At 34.8% G+C, this 21,926-nt stretch overlaps 4 protein-coding genes across 5 annotated transcripts; 2 read left to right on the forward strand and 2 right to left on the reverse strand.

Annotated features, from left to right (window-relative positions):
• The first annotated feature begins 2,093 nt into the window (after positions 1-2,093).
• On the forward strand, positions 2,094-4,310 carry LOC140805036 (large ribosomal subunit protein eL13z). Of its 2 annotated transcripts, none has more exons than XM_073161219.1 (5): positions 2,094-2,210; positions 2,777-2,892; positions 3,145-3,278; positions 3,640-3,798; positions 3,884-4,310. In XM_073161219.1, exons 2-5 carry the CDS (start codon positions 2,784-2,786, stop codon positions 4,103-4,105), a joined length of 624 nt encoding a protein of 207 aa, XP_073017320.1. In that variant the 5' UTR covers positions 2,094-2,210; positions 2,777-2,783; the 3' UTR covers positions 4,106-4,310. The 2 variants fall into 2 exon arrangements, with proteins under 2 accessions (XP_073017320.1, XP_073017321.1); XM_073161220.1 differs by lacking the exon at positions 2,094-2,210 and adding an exon at positions 2,404-2,428.
• A 1,581-nt stretch (positions 4,311-5,891) lies between these two features.
• On the forward strand, positions 5,892-8,515 carry LOC140805100 (aluminum-activated malate transporter 4-like). The gene is given in 7 exon segments (XM_073161290.1): positions 5,892-6,262; positions 6,264-6,390; positions 6,584-6,721; positions 6,848-7,111; positions 7,214-7,350; positions 7,437-7,583; positions 7,713-8,515. Coding segments are annotated over 7 exon segments (1,752 nt in total). The 5' UTR covers positions 5,892-6,019; the 3' UTR covers positions 8,409-8,515.
• A 1,412-nt stretch (positions 8,516-9,927) lies between these two features.
• On the reverse strand, positions 9,928-12,107 carry LOC140805067 (uncharacterized). Its single transcript, XM_073161252.1, has 4 exons — positions 11,658-12,107; positions 11,504-11,557; positions 10,756-10,881; positions 9,928-10,255 (listed from the first exon to the last, which is right to left on the reverse strand). Exons 1-4 carry the CDS (start codon positions 12,051-12,053, stop codon positions 10,073-10,075), a joined length of 759 nt encoding a protein of 252 aa, XP_073017353.1. The 5' UTR covers positions 12,054-12,107; the 3' UTR covers positions 9,928-10,072.
• An 867-nt stretch (positions 12,108-12,974) lies between these two features.
• On the reverse strand, positions 12,975-20,217 carry LOC140804496 (membrane protein of ER body-like protein). Its single transcript, XM_073160533.1, has 13 exons — positions 19,675-20,217; positions 18,239-18,367; positions 17,969-18,146; positions 17,879-17,931; positions 17,104-17,598; positions 16,545-16,685; positions 16,285-16,399; positions 15,575-15,741; positions 14,942-15,118; positions 14,585-14,707; positions 14,216-14,470; positions 13,868-13,929; positions 12,975-13,691 (listed from the first exon to the last, which is right to left on the reverse strand). The coding sequence occupies exons 1-13, from the start codon at positions 20,003-20,005 to the stop codon at positions 13,206-13,208; spliced, it is 2,712 nt and encodes a 903-aa protein (XP_073016634.1). The 5' UTR covers positions 20,006-20,217; the 3' UTR covers positions 12,975-13,205.
• Positions 20,218-21,926: the final 1,709 nt, after the last annotated feature.

The following is a 21,926-nucleotide window of genomic DNA, read 5'->3' on the forward strand; positions in this document are numbered from 1 at the left end:
TTATAAACCAAGGTATAGTTTGATACATGTAATATGAGAGAGATTGATAAATAATCCTTCTTATCCCATGTTTGGTACCTTTTTAGAAAGCCCGTGATAATATAATGGGCCCGTGATAAAATATCTCTTTTATGAGATGTGATAATTTTAATATAATGATAAAAATACCACAAATGACTTAATTGTCTTCAATACATACAAATCCTGAACTCTATTGTTATCTCATTTCACTTGTAGATAGAAATTAAAATCAAATAAATGTTTTTATATATTATATAATATGATAATTATATAAATCAACTTGAAATATTTATATAAATGATTTGTATAAATCTTAATAAAATTACTAGTATCACTCGATTAAATTTAAAAATTTATGTTTGACTTGACTCAAAAAATTAATGGTTCAATTATCATATTATATAATATATACAATTAGGTAAAAAAATCATGCAACCACTGTCGACACATGAACATATAAGAAATATGAACTCAAGCAACAACTTTGAAATTATAAAATTTATTATGATAAAGTTAATTTTATCATTACAATCTAATATAAATTTATTCACTCTTATTAAAATCATATCAAACATTAAATATAATATCCTACATCTTATTTATCATTAACTTATCTTTATATTATATATCACATGTTTATCCTCAATGTGTACCAAACTATGCCCAAAAGGATATCTAATCATTAGAATTCAAAATAAAAATTAGACCATTTCATCTTATAATAAATTATATCGGGTTAACTTTTTTTAAGGAAATACTCATTTAAATGCTAACTATGAATCACAATATGTGAATAAGAAATTTGTCGGAGTAATATTTTTTATTTTGTTGAAATAACTGTCTTAAAGGAGGAAAAAGAAAAAGAAAATAAAATAAAGTAGCGTGAGTTAAAAATGATGAATGGGTCTCATATGAGACCATCTCACGGATCATAATCTGTGAGACGGGTCAACCCTATCCATATTCACAATAAAAAGTAGGAAAAAACTTGTGTGAGACGGTCTCACGGTTCGTATTCGTGAGACGATCTCTTATTTGGGTTATCCATGAAAAAGTGTTATTTTTTATGCTAAAACTATCACTTTTTATTGTGATATGGGTAGGGTTGACCCGTCGAGACGGTCTCACATGAGACTCACTCTAAAAAGTAATACTCTTAGCATAAAAAATAATATTTTTTCATGGGTGACCCTAAATAAGATATCCGTCCCACAAATACGATCCGTGAAACCGTCTCACACAAGTTTTTGTCAAAAATGATTTACAACCGTAGAATATTTATTGTGATTCTTATGTTATAGCTTGATTATCTTTGCTATGTTAATAAAAATATGTCATGAAGATAAAAGTTTGATGTTATGGTCTATTTTTTCATTTGTTTTCAAAGATTTCTCATTTCAAAATTATAGTTTAGGTTTTCTTTATTTTTGGAAAAAAAACTTGTGTGAGACGGTATCACAGATCGTATTTAATGAGACAAATCTCTTATTTGAGTCATCCATGAACAATATTACTTTTTACGCTAAGAGTATTAATTTTTATTGTGAATATCGATAGGGTTGACCCGTCTCACATATAAAGATTCGTAAGACCGTCTCACAAGAGACATGCTCTTGTTTTTTATAATTATGTTATGATAACGTTTAAATATAATCAATTCAAATTCTAACATATAATAATTTCAAGTGGCGGTTGATCATTCATTACTTTTTTATGATATTATTTATATTTGAATATAAATAAAATTAATTATAAAAAATACGTGATTTTATGAACTAATATTAATAATATTCACATCAGAGTATAAACAAATACGTGCATTAAAATAAGAACCGATCACTATTAATTTACTTAGTTGCAGATTCTTCGTCATAAAAAAATAATAATAATAATAACAAACAGTGTTTATAGTCATAATTTTGAAATAATAGATATTAATCTATAATAATTTATTTAAAATACAAAATCAAACATACATACGTATGCCCTTAAAAGTGGGCTCCCATGAGGCCCGTATAAAGTAATGGGCCGTCAATGAAGATTGAAACCAACAAATCTTTTCGGCCCAACGACCTCTAAAACGGCATACATAAACCCGTATTACCTTCAAACCCTAAGAACCGAGCAGTGAGACTGAAGGACTGCCTCACCCCGCCCCCTGCGCCAGTATCGCCACCACTTTGGCCGTAGTAAGTCAGTCTAAACATTCGTATATTTCAGTGCTATCTTTAGTGAATATTATATTCGTGTTTAATTTATTGCGCAATTCGGAATGGCTTTTAATTACTGAGGTTTTCTATTTTTGTTCCCGGATTTGTGTATCAATCGTTTTAATAATCTTTCCAGTTGGCTACTTCGTCAATATTCAGCAAGTGGTTTGCTTGGTTATAGAATTTTTTTTTTCAAGGTAACGTTTTATTGTTGATGTTATTGGAATTGTTTTGTTGTGTGTTTGGTGATTTTTTTTGACTGGTATCATTTTACCGAATGTGTTATTCATATGTTTCGTCGGTACAAGAAAACGTGAAATGTTAGTAGCTGCGGGGTTTATGGATTTTGTATTGAGATCAATTTTTGGTTGATCTTCGGTTGGGTTCATATACAGACTGTCTGCAGATGAAGTTGATGACCGATTTATTGTATTCATTTACTTTTCTCGTAAACTCTGATTTACTTGGCTCATAGATGGTGTTTGTCCAACCTTCCAACTGTCTACTTCAGTAGAGTTGAAATTTACCATGTATGCTTGCTATAGGTAGACCATGGTTAAGCACAACAACGTCGTGCCGAATGGGCATTTCAGAAAGCATTGGCAGAACTATGTTAGAACCTGGTTCAACCAGCCTGCCCGCAAGACCAGGAGAAGAAATGGTAATCATCTTCTTGACGTCATCTGTTTTTGTTTGGAAAAATGAGGTTGCTGTTTTACCCCACCCCATTCTTGAACCAAATTTTGAATGCTAACGGCACAATACTTCTTTGTGTCACTTTCTGCATGTGTGTTAATTCTGCTCCTTTTGTACCTTACCAATAGGAAGCTTTACTAATAAAACTGCTGGTTTGATTTGTTTTTTGCGTATTCTTTCAGCGTGGTTTAATCTTGTTTTATGCATCTTCTTTCAGCAAGGCAGAAGAAAGCTGTGAAGATTTTCCCCAGGCCTATTGCAGGCCCCCTTCGCCCAATTGTTCATGGACAGACACTGAAGTATAACATGAAAGTCAGATCCGGTAGAGGCTTTTCTCTCGAGGAGCTCAAGGTAGCTTCGTTTCGTAAATCCATATTAGTGCTTGGTTTCTACGTTATTTTGGTTAATAGAAAATGTGTTTTTGATCTGACTGATATTGATTGCTTGTAATAACCAAACCACTATGTATGAGTTTTTCCATGCTGTTCTATTCTTCTAGTGACAATATCTATTTGACGCCGTGGTTTGAAGTTATTGCTGTTTGATTTCATGATTTTTTCTATTTCTGTTTCCATTCTGGTGAGTTGAGCTTGATTTGTTGGGACCATTCTAACTGTGTCGCTCGTGACACCAATTTATCAGGCGTCCCTCATCTTGTGACTATTTTAATTCCAACTGATGATTTGATCTCTGTTGGATTTTTCTTAACCAGGCTGCTGGCATTCCGAAGAAGTTTGCCCCTACTGTTGGTATCTCTGTGGATCATCGTCGCCGAAATCGATCCTTGGAGGGTTTCCAGACTAACGTTCAGAGGCTGAAGACATACAAGGCCAAGCTTGTTGTCTTCCCAAGACGCACTCGCAAATTCAAGGTAAATAATAATGATATTTTGAAGATCATTAAAAATAATTTCCTGTTACCTCAGATCTCTCAAACATGGTTGATCTCCACCACAGGCTGGTGATTCTACTCCCGAGGAGTTGGCCACAGCCACACAAGTGGCAGGTCAATACATGCCAATTGCACGTGAAAAACCCACTGTGGAGCTCGTTAAAGTGACAGCAGATATGAAATCATTCAAGGCATACGACAAATTGCGCCTGGAGCGTACTAATGAACGTCATGTTGGCGTTAGGGCAAAGAGAGCGGCCGAAGCTGAGAAAGAAGAGAAGAAATAGTAAGTTCTGGTGACCTCAATATCTGGATCTGTTTTGTTTCTGTATTCGAATCTGAATCAAAGACTTCAGGATTTTGTTCAAATTGTTGGTTCCAACTGACAGGCGCTTGAATTTTCTTTTTCTCGAGACATTGTCTTTATATTGTTCTATTACATGTCCAAGGCTCTAATTAGTGAATTTCTCGAATTTGATTTTTTTCCCATTATCCAGTCTCTTTTCATTTGCATTAATCCAAGTACAGGAATCTTTGGGGATGAAACTTGAAATTTTGGGAAGATGCATCTAAAATTTTAATTATATCCACTGCTATCTGACCATAAAGTATGCACTATATATGGTCGATTCGAAGGTGGTTGGGTGGAAATTTAGGGCTGTAAACGAATCGAATCGAATTTTAAGAATTTTTCAGTATTCGAGCTCGAATCCAAATAAACATATTCGAAACTCGAATTTTTATTATTTTTGATTCAAAGTCGATTCGAAATGAGGCTCGAGTTCAAATTCGATTCGAACTTTTTAAATACTAAATCGAATAATTCGAATCACTACTAGAAATGGTGGACTTCAATACATGAATAATATATATATATACACATAATAATATTTTATTTAATTTTTAAATATAATGTTAAGGTTCGCGAACAATCGAATAATATAATTTTAGTTCGAATTCGAGGCGAACTCGAACATGTTATTCGAACTGGCTCGAAAAATTCGTGAATGTGTTCGGTTCGTTTACACAAGTAGGTGGAATGCAATATCCTTGTTAGATTTTTGTAATATAAGTGGGTAAGATATGTGGCGAAATGGTGGCGAAAACGTGTAATGTTTAATTGTAAGTGCGTTTCTCAAATTCAAATGTTAGCTCAGTTATCCTACACGCGGCGTTATGCTGCTGGTGAGAATCTGGACCGACCTTGTTCTCGAATGCCAGATGGGAATTTATTCATTTTCGATGTCTCTATCGCACGTAATATTTAGGATAATATTTATTTATACGAAATGTCCGAATAATTAATTATTCACGTTATTTGACTATTGCCACCATTTCTTATTTGACAAGGATGATATTTAATAGCTTATTTTTCAAAAATTAAGACCTACCAAATTACAAATTATTAAAATAAATTATATGATATAAGAATTAATACTGCATATTCGACCATAAGGTGACACTAATTAGCTATGGAATGGTATATTAACATGTGGGAAGCTGATGCTTGACGTTGTCTGATATATTTTAATTATTCATTATTATTGTATTGCTGTTCGTCCAATTATTATTTGATTTAACTAATATATATTATTTATCGATAATTCGACGAAATTAACGATCGTAATGGTCAAGTATTATGTACCATGATTATACATCATGTCTTGACCTAACAAAGAAGCACGTGCTGCCTTCACCCAAACGATTCACATGGTCATGATTTATCTCATCTCAATTATTGTTTTTCTTTAAAAAAATCAATATAATTATATTAGTTTAATTTTTTATTTTATAGCAATTTTATATACATTAAATTGGGGGTTTTTTTAGCCATGTTAAATTATTATTAAAATAATAATCCTTTTAAATTCATTTTAAATACATTTTGAAGAGGTTATTTTTTTAAAAAAAAATTGATCAAAATTTATTTTACAAATTTCTTTCATTAAATTTTTGTAGTAATTTATATACATTAAATTTGTATATATGAATGAACTTAGTAATTGGTTGTAATTATATTACTTAAAAAAGCAAATTAATACTATAGGTTTGAACAGGATGCTTATCTAGTTATCTATCCATGGAGGATTCTATTCGAATATTTGTTTATTAATATTATTAAATAATTCTTTAACTATATGTTACTGTTATTTCTCGTACATTCTTAATCCCATGAAACTCGGTTTCAGAGATTGCCCATAATGGCTGCGAATTTGGGATCGTTGAGGCAGAGTTTTGCGGACAGAAGCAGGGAGAGATTGCTTTCTAGGAAGTACTACTCCGACGTTGGTTTGGATGCTCCTTTCATTCGCCGGGAGGGTTGTTTGTATCGGATTCATCGAATCACGCGGGAAAGATTTTCGACGTGGTGGGACGATGTCAAGGGGACTGCGATCAGAGCGTATGAAATGGGTCGTTCCGATCCTAGGAAAGTGGTGTTCGCAGGCGAAGATGGGGGCCGCTTTGTCTCTCGTGTCTGTACTTATTTTTTTCAAGGAGCCCTTGAGTTATATTAGCCAATACTCCATCTGGGCTATCCTCACTGTTGTTGTGGTTTTTGAATTCAGCATCGGTACGTTGTGATTTCCCTCGAATATCCTGTATTGGTTTGTGTTTTTTCATCGGATGGTTTGTTCGAAATTATGGGTTTGGTCTATTAACAAGAAATCTATGTTCGATGTGATGCAAATTGTACGCAAGGGATTCACATTTAGATTAATTTGCCACCTTTTGCAGAGGCGTTAATATGTGGTATTTATGTGCAGGGGCTACACTTAATAAAGGATTTAATCGTGCGTTGGGGACCATATCTGCTGGGGCACTATCTCTGGGGATTGCTGAATTATCTGAGATGGCAGGAGAATTCCAAGAAGTGGTGATAGTAGTCAGCATTTTTATCGCAGGTATGATATTTTCATCTTTTATGTGCGTGTGTGTGTTGAATTCAACTTGACTATAACTATTTGTGATCTTTTTTTCTTGAAATTACATGTAAACTGAAATTATGCTTTGTGCGTGTCGGGTGATAGGATTTCTAGCTAGTTATTTGAAGCAGCACCCTGCTATGAAGCAGTACGAGTACGGCTTCCGAGTGTTCTTGCTGACATTTTGTATCGTCTTGGTGTCGGGAACTTCTCATTTTGTTCGTACAGCAGTTTCTAGATTGCTCCTAATTGCTGTTGGGGCCGGTGTTTGTTTGCTCATAAATGTCTGCATTTACCCCATCTGGGCTGGTGAAGACTTGCATAAATTGGTTGTCGCAAATTTTAAGGGCGTTGCAAGCTCTTTAGAAGGTGACGATCTATTCTTTTCGCTTTTCCTGTATTGGGTAGCATCAAATTCCCTTTGCATGCCAAAATGACATTTTGAGCTGATTCATCGACCCCTCTGTTTAGGCTGTATCAATATGTATTTGCAGTGTGTCGAGTATGCTAGAATACCGTCCAAGATTCTTCTCTACCAGGCTTCTGATGATCCTCTGTACAAGGGATATAGAGCTGTAGTAGAATCCACTAGCCAAGAGGAGTCCCTGGTAATACTAATTTTCCAGCATTTCATGCTAGGACAAAATTTATTTGCCAAGAAGTTCGCTTTTTATAATAATATTTCATTCTGCAGTTGGGTTTTGCTGTATGGGAACCGCCTCATGGCCGTTACAAAATGTTCAATTATCCTTGGAGTGAATATATTAAAGTTAGTGGTTCTCTAAGACATTGCGCATTCATGGTTATGGCCTTGCATGGATGTATACTTTCAGAAATACAGGTATTTCTAGACAACGTTCATAATTTTACATTAATATTTTGGACTCGTTAACTTTCTTTTACATTAAATTCGAAAAATAATAGTTATTTTTCTTCTAATCCAGATTGCTTTAACTTCACGATTTTTCAGGCATCGTCTGAACTAAGGCAGGTCTTCAAGAACGAGATTCAGAGAGTCGGGGCAGAAGGAGCTAAAGTGTTGCGACTGCTCGGTGAAAAAGTGGAAAAGATGGAAAAACTAAATCCTGGAAACATGCTGCAGGAAGTTCACGATGCTGCGGAGGATCTTCAGATAATGATTGATAAAAAATCTTATCTTTTGGTCAATGCAGAGGGCTGGGACAGTGAGAAGCGACCCGGAAAATTTGTAGATCCAGAACAGCTTCGAGAGCTCAAAGATAACGAGAACAAACCACCTGTGATAAATTCCCTCAGCGACTCCACGACAAATCTTAAATCACTCCCATCTTTACGCCCCTATGATCCCCAGAATCCGAACATGAGTATCAACATATCTTTTTCACAAGGGGGTTCTGGAGAAGATGTGCTTAAACATCAGACTATGTGGCCTTCACGCCTCTCAATAATTGACGACAATCTTCTGAACGAGCGAGAAATAAGGACATATGAAAGTGCCAGTGCTTTGTCACTTTCCACATTTACTTCATTATTGATTGAATTTGTTGCCAGGCTTCAGAATATCGTGAATTCATTCGAAGAACTCAGTGAGAAGGCAAAATTTAAGGAGCCTGTAAAATCGACTGAGACTACGGTGGATGCTGGTTTATGGAGGCAGTTGAAAAAATGTATGTGCCTCTGTGATTAGTTCCCCGCTCCACTCCGGGAGTACAGTCGACAATTGAGCTCTCCCTGAAAGATTTTTGTAAAGTTTGATGCTTTGGGTCTTGATAAAGGATTTTCCTAATTCGTGCACATGACTAGATCACCTTAAAAGAATTTGACGAAGGATGGATAAAGCTCGCTGTGAACTAAAAGTGTACGAGCACATTCTGTAACGAGCTCATATAAACAGAGCGCGCTATGCTCGCTCTGTTGAACCCGACCATCCTATTGAAATATAGAAAGGAAATAAAGGGAGACGCATCAGTTCATTATACAAGCAACAACGTTTTGTTGCCTTTGAACTGTTCATTTTACAGTTTTGGTCTCGTAACTTGTATGTTATTGATCATTCATGATTTAATAAATGTAACTCGTATTTTGTTCAAATTTAGTCTTTTTTAACCGGAGTGCGGACGTGGCACCTGACACATGAACAATTTATGATGTCGTGTCAATGTCTTTCGATGTCACGTGAACATTTTTTTTCATGACGTCGTGTCAGCATTCCGATGAAAAATGATTAAAATCGAACAAAAACTACAAGTTAATGTAACTATGAATTGACTCATAATACTATCAATTTAGGGCCGAACTTTTTATGAGGCCAAGGAAGCCACCGTCTTAAGGCTCGTTTTTTGAGAGGGTCCAAGATCTATATTTTGAGTTGATGACCTGCTGATTTTTTTTTCTTACAATATTAAATAAAAAGAAGAGTAATTTGAATGTTTTTTTGTTTATAATTGATCAAACTCGATATTTTCTTCAAGTTCGGTTTGAACAATTTAAATAATATCAAGAGGCATTTGGACATTTGTTGAGTTTGGAGAAGTTAACGAGTTAATATTTAACTAGCTTGATGAATTATTATACAGAGCTTCAATAACAAAAATGAATGATTTGTTCTCAAATACTTATATTGTCTATAAGATTTTGTTAACCATCCTGATAATATTTACATAAGCAGAAAAAAGTTTATCAAAGTTAAAGTTAATAAACACTAATTTTTGATCAATAATATCATAAAATAGATTAAATGAGCTAGCTATGTTGTTGATTAACAAAGAAATACTCCGAAAAGTGGATTATACAAATTTGATATATTTTTTCCTCTAAACTAGCTATTAAGACGATTATTATTTATGTAAATATTTCAAATATTTATTGACTTGTTTTTTATTTAATATATTGTTTTTTTTATGTATTTATGTATTATGGATTGTATTTATTATTTGTTAACTAAATTTTAGCATTATTTACACCAACAAGAGAATCTATTTTTAAATTTTCACTTCAAACTCCATCAAACACATTTACGGCTCATACTACCAAAAATGAAAAGTACACATATTATATAACAAAAAATATAATTTCTCAGTCAAGTAACTTACACTTACGCCTCGGCTGTCCCTTAACCTCTCCATTCATCAGTATTTTGCCATTTATTGGACGCCAAATCTCGTCACACTCAAACTGTATAAATAGATTAATCTGACAAACACTGAAAGTGTAAAGGGTAATAAAACGATACATTTTCTGCCGAACTTACAGTAAAGATTACACAAAATGTCGAAACAACATGCGGTGGGAAAAAAATGGGAAAAGCTATATATATATTTTCTTATGTGCTAGTATGTCCTAGGAAACAATTCATTTCTCTTCGAATTCCACATCAATGATATCTGGTTGAGACTTGGAGGAGGTTGTGGTACCTCGCCCACCTCTTTTAGAAGAGCCACCTTGTGGTTGCCAAACAATATTTCCACAGCTCGCGCATTGAATTGTTTGGCTTTTATATCCAACAAATTGTTTCCTGCAAGCCGGGCATGCTCCCTGCTCGAATACATCAATAGAAATGTAAATAAAACTTGAGCAGCATGTCCAAGCTGCATAATGATTCGAGCATGCATCAAATAGAAACAGCTGACTCACAGGACACATGCATTAATTTTCTAGCAAAGAAGTGAATATCTGAGTCAGGGTGATGAAAAATTCAAAGCAAAATGAAATTAAGAAATCACTGTAGTTTAGAAAGTTCCATCGGAGCTGCAGAGACCACACGAGAGCGATTAAATTTAACAAAAAAATGAGCAAAATGCAGTTGCACTTCCAAGGTACTTTCTATTTCTACAATTTTACTTCTTTCGAAATAAAAATCATTCATTAAAATAGCAAAAAAGGTATAAAAAAAAACCCCAACATCCGCAGAAAGCAGTAGGAAACCACATCTACAACCCACAGAATTTTGACAATTATATGAAAGGAGTACTGGATCAACACCCGTAATAAAGCATAGAGAGAACAACAAAAAAACTTCAAAAACCCAGTTTTACCTTAATAACAAGATTGTTGGCCATAGCCCCAATTAGCAGAGGACCAGCAAACGGCAGTACCCATGTCGCGAATATTAAAACACGGAAGAGCCATCCTGAGAGAGCAAACCATACAAAGAAAAGTGTCTGTGCACATAGGAATATTTACAATTAGAACTATGAGATCCAAAAGTAGGATTATACATATCTAGTTGACATAACATCCTGAAGAAGAAACCAAACATTTCATTGAATCAGCACATAGGCCATGTACAGCAAGAACAGTAATAATGCAAATAGAGATAACCCTCTCCGAAATTCAAAGGGATAGAAATTTTGGAGCTTCATGCCATTAACATGCAATACCATCGTTCATAAATGATAAATGTCAGCAAAATTCTTAAAATGACGAAAGTCATGGCCACAAACTACCGTTTACTAACTTCCATGAGTTGTAACATATGGACACCCAGCGAAATGTTTCACGTCTATATGTGCATGACTTTGATATGCACACACACACACACACACACACACATGTATATATATATCAACTTCTTTAGGCCAACAGAAATATATTTAACCAAATTCTCGCATATAGGAGGCCACATTTTCACTTCATCATCCCAAACGTCCAATTAGAGTAAAACAATCAAATCACAGATTAACAGAAACTAGAAACTGCTTGCAATTGACATTTAACTAGACATTCACCAACAATAGTCAACACAAGAAATTAGACTAAACAAAAGTTTCAAAGATAACTCACAGCAAAACCCCTTCCTAATGGCGTATCGAGCAAATCATTCAACTGTCTCCTGTACTGTAAGAACACACACCACAAAAAATATGATATTAGCAAGAAATCAATATCCAATTAGGTAAACAAGAAGTTACTAATTGAACTGGAAAGTTTAACAGACCCTAGGCCAATTTGTGCGGAAATTCAGAGAAAAACCCCGCCATCGCTGCGTAATCTCCAACTCGCGGTCAAGCTCGAGAGCTTTATCGGACGCAGCCTGCGCCACGGCGGAAAGCCTCCGAGAGACCGCGTATCTCCGGTCAATCCGCTCCGCCGTTTTCTTTGTCTCAAAGACAAACAGCTCGAAACCATCGTTAGCCCTCCGCCACGCGTCCCTCAAAGCCTCCCCGGAGGCCACGCGCTTCGCGAATCCATCTAAATCGCTACGCCTGAAGGCCCGTATGCTCGCCACGTGGTGGATAACGACGAAATGTTTATCTGGGTTTCTGATGAAAAGGGTTTTTCGAGTCTTGGTGGGCAGTAGAGGATGCCACTGCAAGTGCAGACTCGAAGCCATGGCCACGAGAATTGGAGCTCAAGTTAAAAGGAGGCAACCTGTTTTGGCCTAAACTGCAACTTATGTAGCTTCAGGAATCGAGATGACTGTTTAAACAAATCACTGTTTTCCCCCTAGATTTTATTCTGTATTCCGATTGGCCCTTCAACTTTACATTATTCAAATTACGGAGCTGCGATGAATTCAGCCAACTTGAACCAGGCAGCCACGTATTATCAAAATTTAAAAATAATATAAAATAAAAAGAACCAGGCAACCACAATTTTGAATGAACTTAATTTGAGGAAAATATTTTTTTTATTATTTATGTATATCAATACATATTATAATGGGAGGAGAAATACTATCCAATACGCAATCAAAAGATTTATCACCCAAAAATCGAAGAATTTCCCTTGTTTTGTTTTATTATTTTATTATAATTATCTTGAGAAATTGAAATGTATGGTAAATAGTAGGAGGAATGAGGAGGTGAAAAGTAGATAGATAAAAATAAATCATTGTTATTGTTTGGTGAGTAGGTCTCATGTGAGACCGTCTCACGGATCATAATCTGTGAGACGGGTCAACCCTACATATATTCACAATAAAAGTTAATACTCTTATCATAAAAAGTAATGCATTTTCATGAGTGACCCAAATAAGAGATCCGTCTCACAAATACGACCCGTAAGACTGTGTCACATAAGTTTTTGTCTTGTTTGGTGCGGATGACAAGTACATCGTGTTCTTATTTCATCCGATATGTAACCTAAATTTAAAAAAAATTGAGCTAGAAAAAACGTTGTTTGGTCGTCAAATAATAAATTAATTAATTATACATCATTGATTCATCCAACATTTTAACTTAAATTCCACAGTTTTGAGTTATGAAGTTAGCATCCTAGGCATGATTAATAATCAACCATGTAGAAGCACTGCTTTTCTGGGGACAATATGCAAATTTCTAATAACCTCAACACAACACAGCTCTGGTCTCAGGTACAGATAGATTATCATCGTCCGAACACATCAAACATTATAAGTTGAAGTCCAAAAAGTGGGCATGACATGCAAAATATATGACAAATTCGGAAATGAAGAAGAATCAAGCAACCCACAACATTTTTTCCGAAGTTCTTTTGCCATTCAGCACCTGTGGATACTAGTCACTCAATGTGATGTCCAATATCCTGAGTTTGATGGTACAGTTTCCATCTGACGGATAAGTAGATTAGCACCCGAACTCGAATGGAACAGACCCAACTTGTCCAAGATTCTTTCGACCAGTACCCCAGCAACGTATGAAATACCCGAGACCATAAATCCCAAAAGAACATATGTCACAACCGATTTTAGGTAAGGCCTGGGGGGTCTTCTAACATAAGCTCTTCCGACGGCTAATCCACAAATGCACAAAAGCGAAGCAGCCGCTACCAAGATGAGCTTGAATTCTTTGTTATCACTCTTTCGGAATGAGAAACCATAAGCCACAGGAGCCACTAAACCAAAGATGATGTATGACAGTATAGAAACTGTTGCATGCATTACGAAATTTTCCTTTTGGCCAAGAAGTTCTTTGTAGCGATCTCTTCGCTCGATTACTGGACTAACATGATTGAGGGCTTGCTCTGTGCACTCACTCCTTAGTTCCCAAAGCTGTAACGTTTATGCATGCATGATCGCATGAGAAATTTCATCATCATATCCAAGAAGAAGAAAAGGATGTAATCTTAGTATTTACATTCAAATAACATGCTACATCTATGAGTTTCGTAAATTATGATATATCTAAAGATCGTTACTTAACAGAGTCGAAAAGTAAGATTGCTTACATTTTGACAAATGACAAAAAATCCTCCCATCAAACTGGCTATTCCCAGAGCAACAATTTTCACTGTTGTCAAAGAAGAAAGAAGTGAACAAAAAAGTGGCAGAATGAGGACTGTCATTCAGCAGTACAATTCATCTTCTAGCTGGTTTGACGTGGAGACAGGTATCACAAAGATGATGACAAATACTATGCTTCTAACATCTTACTTAATAATAATTCATAGATAATGTATGTTTTCATATCAAATCAAGACAAGTGTTCATATCAACTCGGATGCTAAAAAAGACAGCAAACAATATGATAATGCATATTATCGTTAGCCAAGTAAGAAAATTTACAGCATACTTACACGTGGCAGCACCACCACCAGCAGCAGATGATACAACACCTAAGCTAGTAATTGACTCAGCTAATCCACCATATACTATGCTTTTAATCACTTCAATTTCAGACTCATTTCTCACTTCAGTTCCTTCAGCATCAGCAACAGTAACTTGAGGTGCTGAATGCAATGCACTGTTTGTTTCTTCTGGGTAGACTATATTTTGCCCAGTTTGAGATGAACCCACTGGCCGTGCATCTATAGTTATCACGGTGTCCTTTCCTGTATCATATTTTTGTGATGATAAACTTGAAAAATAAGAACGAAATTATATGCTTGGATTATTTTTGGCATCCACATGTTTTTAAATTCTAAGTAACGTGTCAACTGGTCTACCTTGTACAGTGGAAACACCGTTTACAGATGGAATGCCATCAATTTTCAATGACTCTCCGGCGTGGACTTCAAATTTGGTTTTGGTGACAGTATGCTGAGACACTTCAGCGGGATAAACTTGACCTGTCAGTCCAAAGGAACATATGTAACATATCCATGGATTTCTAAGACCAAGATGATTAAGAAACGTGGAACTAACTGAATGGAAATTCATGCACGAATCAAAAAAACTATCTAAGTTTGATAATCGTGTAATTGATATTTTCATCAAATAATTGTGAGTAGAGAACTGATTTACGCCAATTCAAGAAATTATGAAACAAATAAAAAGGACTACAGTTATAAAAAGACTGATACCATCATCGTCACTTTGAAAATTGGTTTTTTCATTTTCAACGACAGATTCAGTAACAATTGTGGCTTCAACGTCATGATCCTCATGAGGAACAGCTAATGAAATGTCCAGTCTGCCATCGACATCGTTAAGTACAGAAACTGGTGTTGCCATGATTTGGATAACTTCTCCATCATTACCTGCACCAATGGATGTGCACAAGTTGCGGGAGTTAAAAAAATATAGTTGCAACTTCATAATTTATTATCATGCTAGAAAAAATATGATGTTAACAAATAGAAATGCAGAACATAAATATTATCAAAGTAAAGAGTGGTTCATGAACATCAAATATACGTTCTTAACAGATAATGCATAAACAAGAATGCAGAGTCCAAAATTTCAAAATTACCAGTTTAGCTATCTATGACAACATTAAAAAAATGCATTTCATGGTACCATGGGAAATAGATACCCAAATGAAAGTTAGAATGGCCATTTACATAGTTTTACCACACTGTAAAAAAGTCACCACCGAAAGAAATCAAACTTTCTAACTTTGCTTATCTGTATTTTCTGGTTGGATATTTGACCTTCCTTTGGTTTCTCAAAGGTCATAAATTCTACATTTGATGAAATTACCAAATTCATCCCACCTTTTGACGATGAGATGTCATCCTCAGATGATTCTCCATTAGTGAAATGAGGCCCACTAGGAGGTGTTTTTGTTGATAGATTGGTCCCATGATTCATTTGGGCTTTTTTGCCAAACTTAGATTCCTGCAACTGATCACTGGTAGCTCGAAGTGTTCTATTGTTGCCTCTGTTGCATGCACCACAGAATAAATACCGATAGTATTGTACTACAGGGAGTGGGAAGGCTATTCAGACTCCATGCTCTTTCCAGAAAAAAACATTTAGCATGTCACAAAAAGGATTTGACAGGAGAATGCTTATTTGTGTATCATTTCTCCGGGTAATACACAACTGGACAACTTTTTCTAGTTAAGTGGAAAATTCCAGGGTCCTTTTTCACAGAACAGCAATTACTTTAAAATCGATAACTGTAATGAATGGAATATTTGGATTGAGAAGTTTAAAAAATCAAAATTTCCACCTAAAGGTACTAAGGCTGATAGAATATGGATATGCCGATGCAATGACAGGGGAAAATGGGGGAAAAGAATATAAGGGTGACAAAATTGGGGGGCATCAAAAATTTGACATTCTATGGACTATATTCAGACTATTAACATGAAAAGTTAAAGCATGGTGTTTTTACCTATCTTCTCGGCTGTTTTGTCAACTGCGTCAGCCGATACTTTGTGATCAATGATGTTGGAAGAAGGAACAAGTCCCTTATCACCTTTTTCTCACATCTTCGCGAGACTTACTTCCTGCATGTGACTGAAACCATAAGTTCTTCTCCCCCTTAAGGACTTTTATCACAGAAAGTGTAAAAATGTAACCAGGCAACCAAACTAAATATATTCAAAAACTTTTGAAAGGGTTATTATCTTTTTTGACACGATATAGTATACATAAGGTATTTATCAAATTAAACTCAATTTTGGTACCATATGATCATGAGTAAGAAGGATTAATGGATACAATAAAGGACTCTACCTCGTGCAACTGCTGTTCCTGGCTTATTGAATGTTAGCATGGAGATAAACCAATTCTTCTTGGTACTTGAAACTTGTTCATCCTTGATGTTAACTTTCACCTTTTTTCCTTCAAATATCCGAAACAACTTAAATCCATTTCCTTTACATATAATGGAAGACATCATGACTTGTATATTTAAGAAACAGGTTGTAAAAATGTTTTACATAGCAAGTTGTACTACACCAACATGTAACAACAGAATGAAAGATCCATTCATTTTGACAATTATTCCATATTATCATTTTGTATGTATGCATATTGGTGAAACATATATACTTCAATGACACTTGAGTGAATCAAATGAGCATGAACCTTTTGGTATATATTTATTTCAGATTTCACCAATGTAGCTAGAAGCATTGGCGTGATATAATCAGTCTGAAAAATACTTACCGGTTGGAAAGAAAAAGCTGAAGCATGACATGCATCTGAATAAATCAGGCTCTCTGTCATGATCAGTGTCATTTGTTGCTAGTAACGGAGTACTATCATCGCCAATATAATCAGTTTCATGTACCACAGGTACTAGACACCTGAAATGAGTCAGCATCTAACTTGGAGTCAGCTACAGCTTCTAATTTGTTACGCTTAATGTCTTGTGCGGAAAGTCGAACCCCGCGTTTTCTTTTGCGAAGAATAACCCTTCGTGTGATACAAGAATTACAATTAGGACAGAATAAATCATGTGTTGTTTGCTTATGTAATACTTGTTCCACATCTATTTCCGTTACTTCAAGTTCATCCCCAGGTACCACGTAAACCTCTTCACATTCTATTTCTCCAGAAGACTTAAGATCCCAGTTAGACAAGCCACCACCCTCCCGAATTCCATTATGCTGATGATCTGAATAAGAGAAGTTATCATCATTGAGATGTCCACCAGATCCTCCGTTTACTGTAGACATGGAATTATGCAGCGCATCAAATTCTCGAGACAAGATGTCCAGTTCGTTGTGTCCATTGCTTTCTTCAATTTGCTGATCTCCAGAGTTCGGAGGAGTAATATCATTGCCTGGGGAAATATGTGAATTAAACCTCCGCCAGCTAAACTCCAAAAACAAGGATAGAACAAAGAAACAAATCATTATAAAAAAGATATGATCTAGTAAACTGTAAGCATGGGCATTTGCACATTAATTTAAGATGATTAATAATTTGAGGACCAGAAAGAATGGAGAGAGAGAAGAAATATTTTCTTCATGAGTCGTCAATGAGGGCTTCTTGGAAGGTAGAGGGATGATGATGAAACAGCCAAGTTATGAGATAAAATTACAGAGAACTATGATTCATACATATGCATCCCAAGCTATTCTCAGAAGCACGATCATGTCTTCTGTTGCCCTTCCTTTGAACATCAAAAGAAAACTAAATATCTACTTTACAATGAAACTGTTATCATCAATATATGTATATCCAGAGAGATGTAAGAGAAAATATCTACCAAAAACTTATGTGGATTCCTGGGGTGCTTGCGAATATAATTTTTAGCATTGTGAGGATCAAATTTTTCAGAACACCGCATGAAAACAGAAAGTTCGTCTCTATACTGTTGTCGATTTCCTGAGATCGGCCCTTCCAAGAACATTAAAAGTTAAACGTTCTGCAATTTTCAACGATTTTAAAGGTTTCTTTCCATTGTAGTATCTACTAACCTCCAAATTCATTATTTAAAGTTTTGTCATTCATCAGCTTATGCAATTGCCCTTTATGATTCTGACTATGGTCAACACATGAACTTCCATTCCCATAGATCCATGAGCAGATTCGACACTTCCATATTCCTTCAGCAACAAAAGAGAAAGGTAATGCAATTGTAACAATTGCAAATGACACCTAAACTAACGCATGCTTTAATGGTATAGCAATGTTCGATGCTGTCACGCTCGTCGACAAGGATTTATTGGTTGCAAGATATTTTAGCACTGACGTGAAAATGGAAACAGGATGATATGCATAGAAACAGCTGAGATTATGTCTTAGGATCCTGTGCTGCATGAATTTTCCAATAGATCAATGGCAGAGTAAGAGTATTTCCGAGAAAACTAGTATTCTAAGTGAAATAACTCCTCAAACTTGTTAGTCACTTCATATTTTATAGTAGAGCAAACGTGGAACATGTAACACTGCCTGCGGCAGCGGCATTGATTTCATTCACCAAGTAATATTTGGTACGTGCACCTTAATCTAGCATGTGATATGAACAGATATATATTAAAAACAACGACTGGATGGTAGCCGTTCACAGGTCGGTCCTTCCACTGTGTAGACTCTCAATAAGTTCATCATTGTTTGACCACATGTCCAAAATCAGTGCTGAAACCCAAATACTAACTAACCTTCAAGATGGAATAGCCCCTCCGGCTTATTAGATAAAACCCAAAATCATAGAGCCAAGTGGGACATGTATATTACATGTATGAACTTCGAAGATAAAATCCCCAAACTTCTAAAGTGGGCATATCGTTCATTAACGCAACTTATATAGTGACAACTTCAAGATCTAACTACCACCTGATTTTAACTTAAAGTGGAATCAATTCCTCTATGTACAATTTTAAAACTCTCAGAAAAATTATCCCACTTCACCACAAGATATTCCGCTAAAAGGGGTGGATTGAGTGTTCAGATCTGTTTCATTATGGAGAACACTGCGTACTCAAGATACAATTGCATTCAGGAATAATAATTTATGGAAAGGAATATAAAGCCTTTTCAAAGTAAAGTTCATTACCTCTACCATGAAAAAATTTGGGAAGGGATCGACAAGATTTAAGAGGCAAATCTTCATCAATAATATTTAATAGAAAGAACTTTTCATAAGTTTAAGGAATTAAGGGAAGAAACACGAAAAGGGCCATTTTTTTTAAAAAAAAAAAACTCACTTAACAGACATGTAGGGCTAAAAGTGGAGCTGGAGTGGGGTTAAAAAACCAATAAAATTTCATAGTACTGTTAAACTTAATCGTATTCCAAAGATGTTACTCAGAAAGCGATACAACATAACAATCACAGAATCCATGGAGAATAAAAGCTTGAAAGGTGGCAAAAAAAAACCCGTAATAGTTGACTGTACTCGTCGATTATTTACCTTCATCTTCCTCAAAGAAAACAAGAGTGTCCGATTTTTGCAGCCCATTTGAGTCTTCTTCTTCATTTCCAACAACCACATCAAGTTCATCTTTTCCCTCCCCGTTTCCAAGAGTGGACTCGAAATCTTTAGTCCCATTCGCAGTCACGGTTGGCTGAATCTCATGTTCATTACTCTCGGAAGTCCCATTGTTATTTTCAGTCTCAACAATGGCACTTTCAGTGCTCCCGGTTTCATTTACAGGTTTTGACTTTCTTACTTCAAGACTAGCCTCTTCTTCTTGTTCTTCCTCCACCTCTTCTTGCTCCCATTTTTGCTCTTCTTTTTCCATCTCTCACAGAAAGAAAGCCAAAAGAAACAGCTTTTGATGGGGATTAGCTATGCCCAATAACCAAGATGAAATTTTTATCTTCAAACAACTGCACAGAAAAGGATGGGAGGCTTATCCACGGGTAGATGGTCTGGTCTCTTCCTGGTTCTTATATATTTGCTGGAAGCAATAAATGCTAACCTTGCATCAGCTAACAAGCTTGCCAACCAATACTTACTAAAAAAATAGTAGGAATATTATATTATTTTAGAAATGTAGATAGATCATCTCTCACCTGAATCATGTTTGCATGTCACATTTAGCTCCTTTATCTTCATTTTCTTGAAATAGTTACAGTATAAATCAACTTTCTGATTTTTTTTTATGAATTATCGCGATAAATTTTTTTTTTGGGATAATTCGTTTGATCGTCAACCTGCTCTCTTGCACATTATCTGTAAAACGAAGTCTAATTACTCCCTACCCTGAATGGCATTAAACTTCAGGTCAACTATTATCATTCATACTGTTTTGAAAAAAGATATTATTGGACCTGAATCATTTTTTTGAATAAAAAAATCAATTGCTAGCTCATGCATGCGACTACCAATATTGAGATTCAACATGTTTGCATAATCTTTTGTTGATTCAAATTTTTTAATAATTAAATTTACAAAATAAATATATTGTCTTTATTTTTTAAAATTTTTTGCCACCTTCTTACAAGCTATGAAAAACAAATATTTAATATCACACATCATCTTAAACCAGTCCATTTTCAAATTTCTGGTTTCAATTTACACAAGCATTCATTGGCATGCAGTATTATTGAATTAGCCACCCTAGTGAAAAGGGTGGGGGGCAATATTAAATTATGGGAATTATTATAATTTATTATATAGCCAACAAAGTTGGCTAATCTGCCAGCGGGACACGTGTGACGTACAATGGAAGTAAAAAAAAAAATTATAAAAGTAGGGTTTTTTAAAAAATGATGATACGTGAGGCAATGTCAACTCTATCTTATCTATATTTATAATAAAAAATAATATATTTGATATAAAAAATAATATTTTTCATGGGTGATCAGTAGAAGATTTATCTCACAAAATTGATCTATGAAACCGTCTCAGAACAATTTTTGTAAAAATATAATAATGTGATAGTAAATGAACATTGTGACTTAGTGGTGTGAAAGCTAATTGATGTTGTTAGGAGTTGATATTTACTGAATTTATTATTGTAATTTATAACTTGTACAATGGCCTCATATGATGGTTGACTTAAAAAAAAAAAACAGAAAATCTTAGTTATTTTATTTATTTTTGTCTTTTTTGTGTTCATTTAAATTATATTTTGTATTAAAAAGACTGAGCGGCCCATTCCATTACTTTCATGGATTGATTATCGATCTTGGTACATTGCCCCACTTGAGGTACAATTTAATTAATATCAATTAGATCTCAACAAACTCCTGAGCACATTTAATTTTTACACAAAAACTAATAAAAATTATTATACAGTCTCACGAATCAATTTTGTGAAATTAATATCTTATTTGAGATACTCGTAAAAAATTGTGTATTTTTATATCAAAAATATTATTTATTATTGTATATATGAACACATTTGATATATCTCATGGATGAATGCATATATGTGAGATAGTCTCACAAAAAACTTATTATTAATTTTATTGTTGGGACAAAAATTAAATATAGGGGTTTCCACCTACCCCATAAATGCCCATAAGTAACATAAATCGTTGCTCGATGAGTATCTAAATCCTACATATTCTTTTTTCTAAATAAATCAATCAATGGGATTTATTGAGTGGTTTTATATCGTATGTGTAAGTATTGGTACGTAGTAAAAATTTATGTGAAACGATCTTATGTATCGTATTTTATAAGACGTGTCTTTTATTTTGGTCATACATGAA

This window comes from Primulina eburnea, chromosome 11 (assembly GCF_022965805.1).
Source record: "Primulina eburnea isolate SZY01 chromosome 11, ASM2296580v1, whole genome shotgun sequence".
NCBI lineage: Eukaryota > Viridiplantae > Streptophyta > Magnoliopsida > Lamiales > Gesneriaceae > Primulina > Primulina eburnea.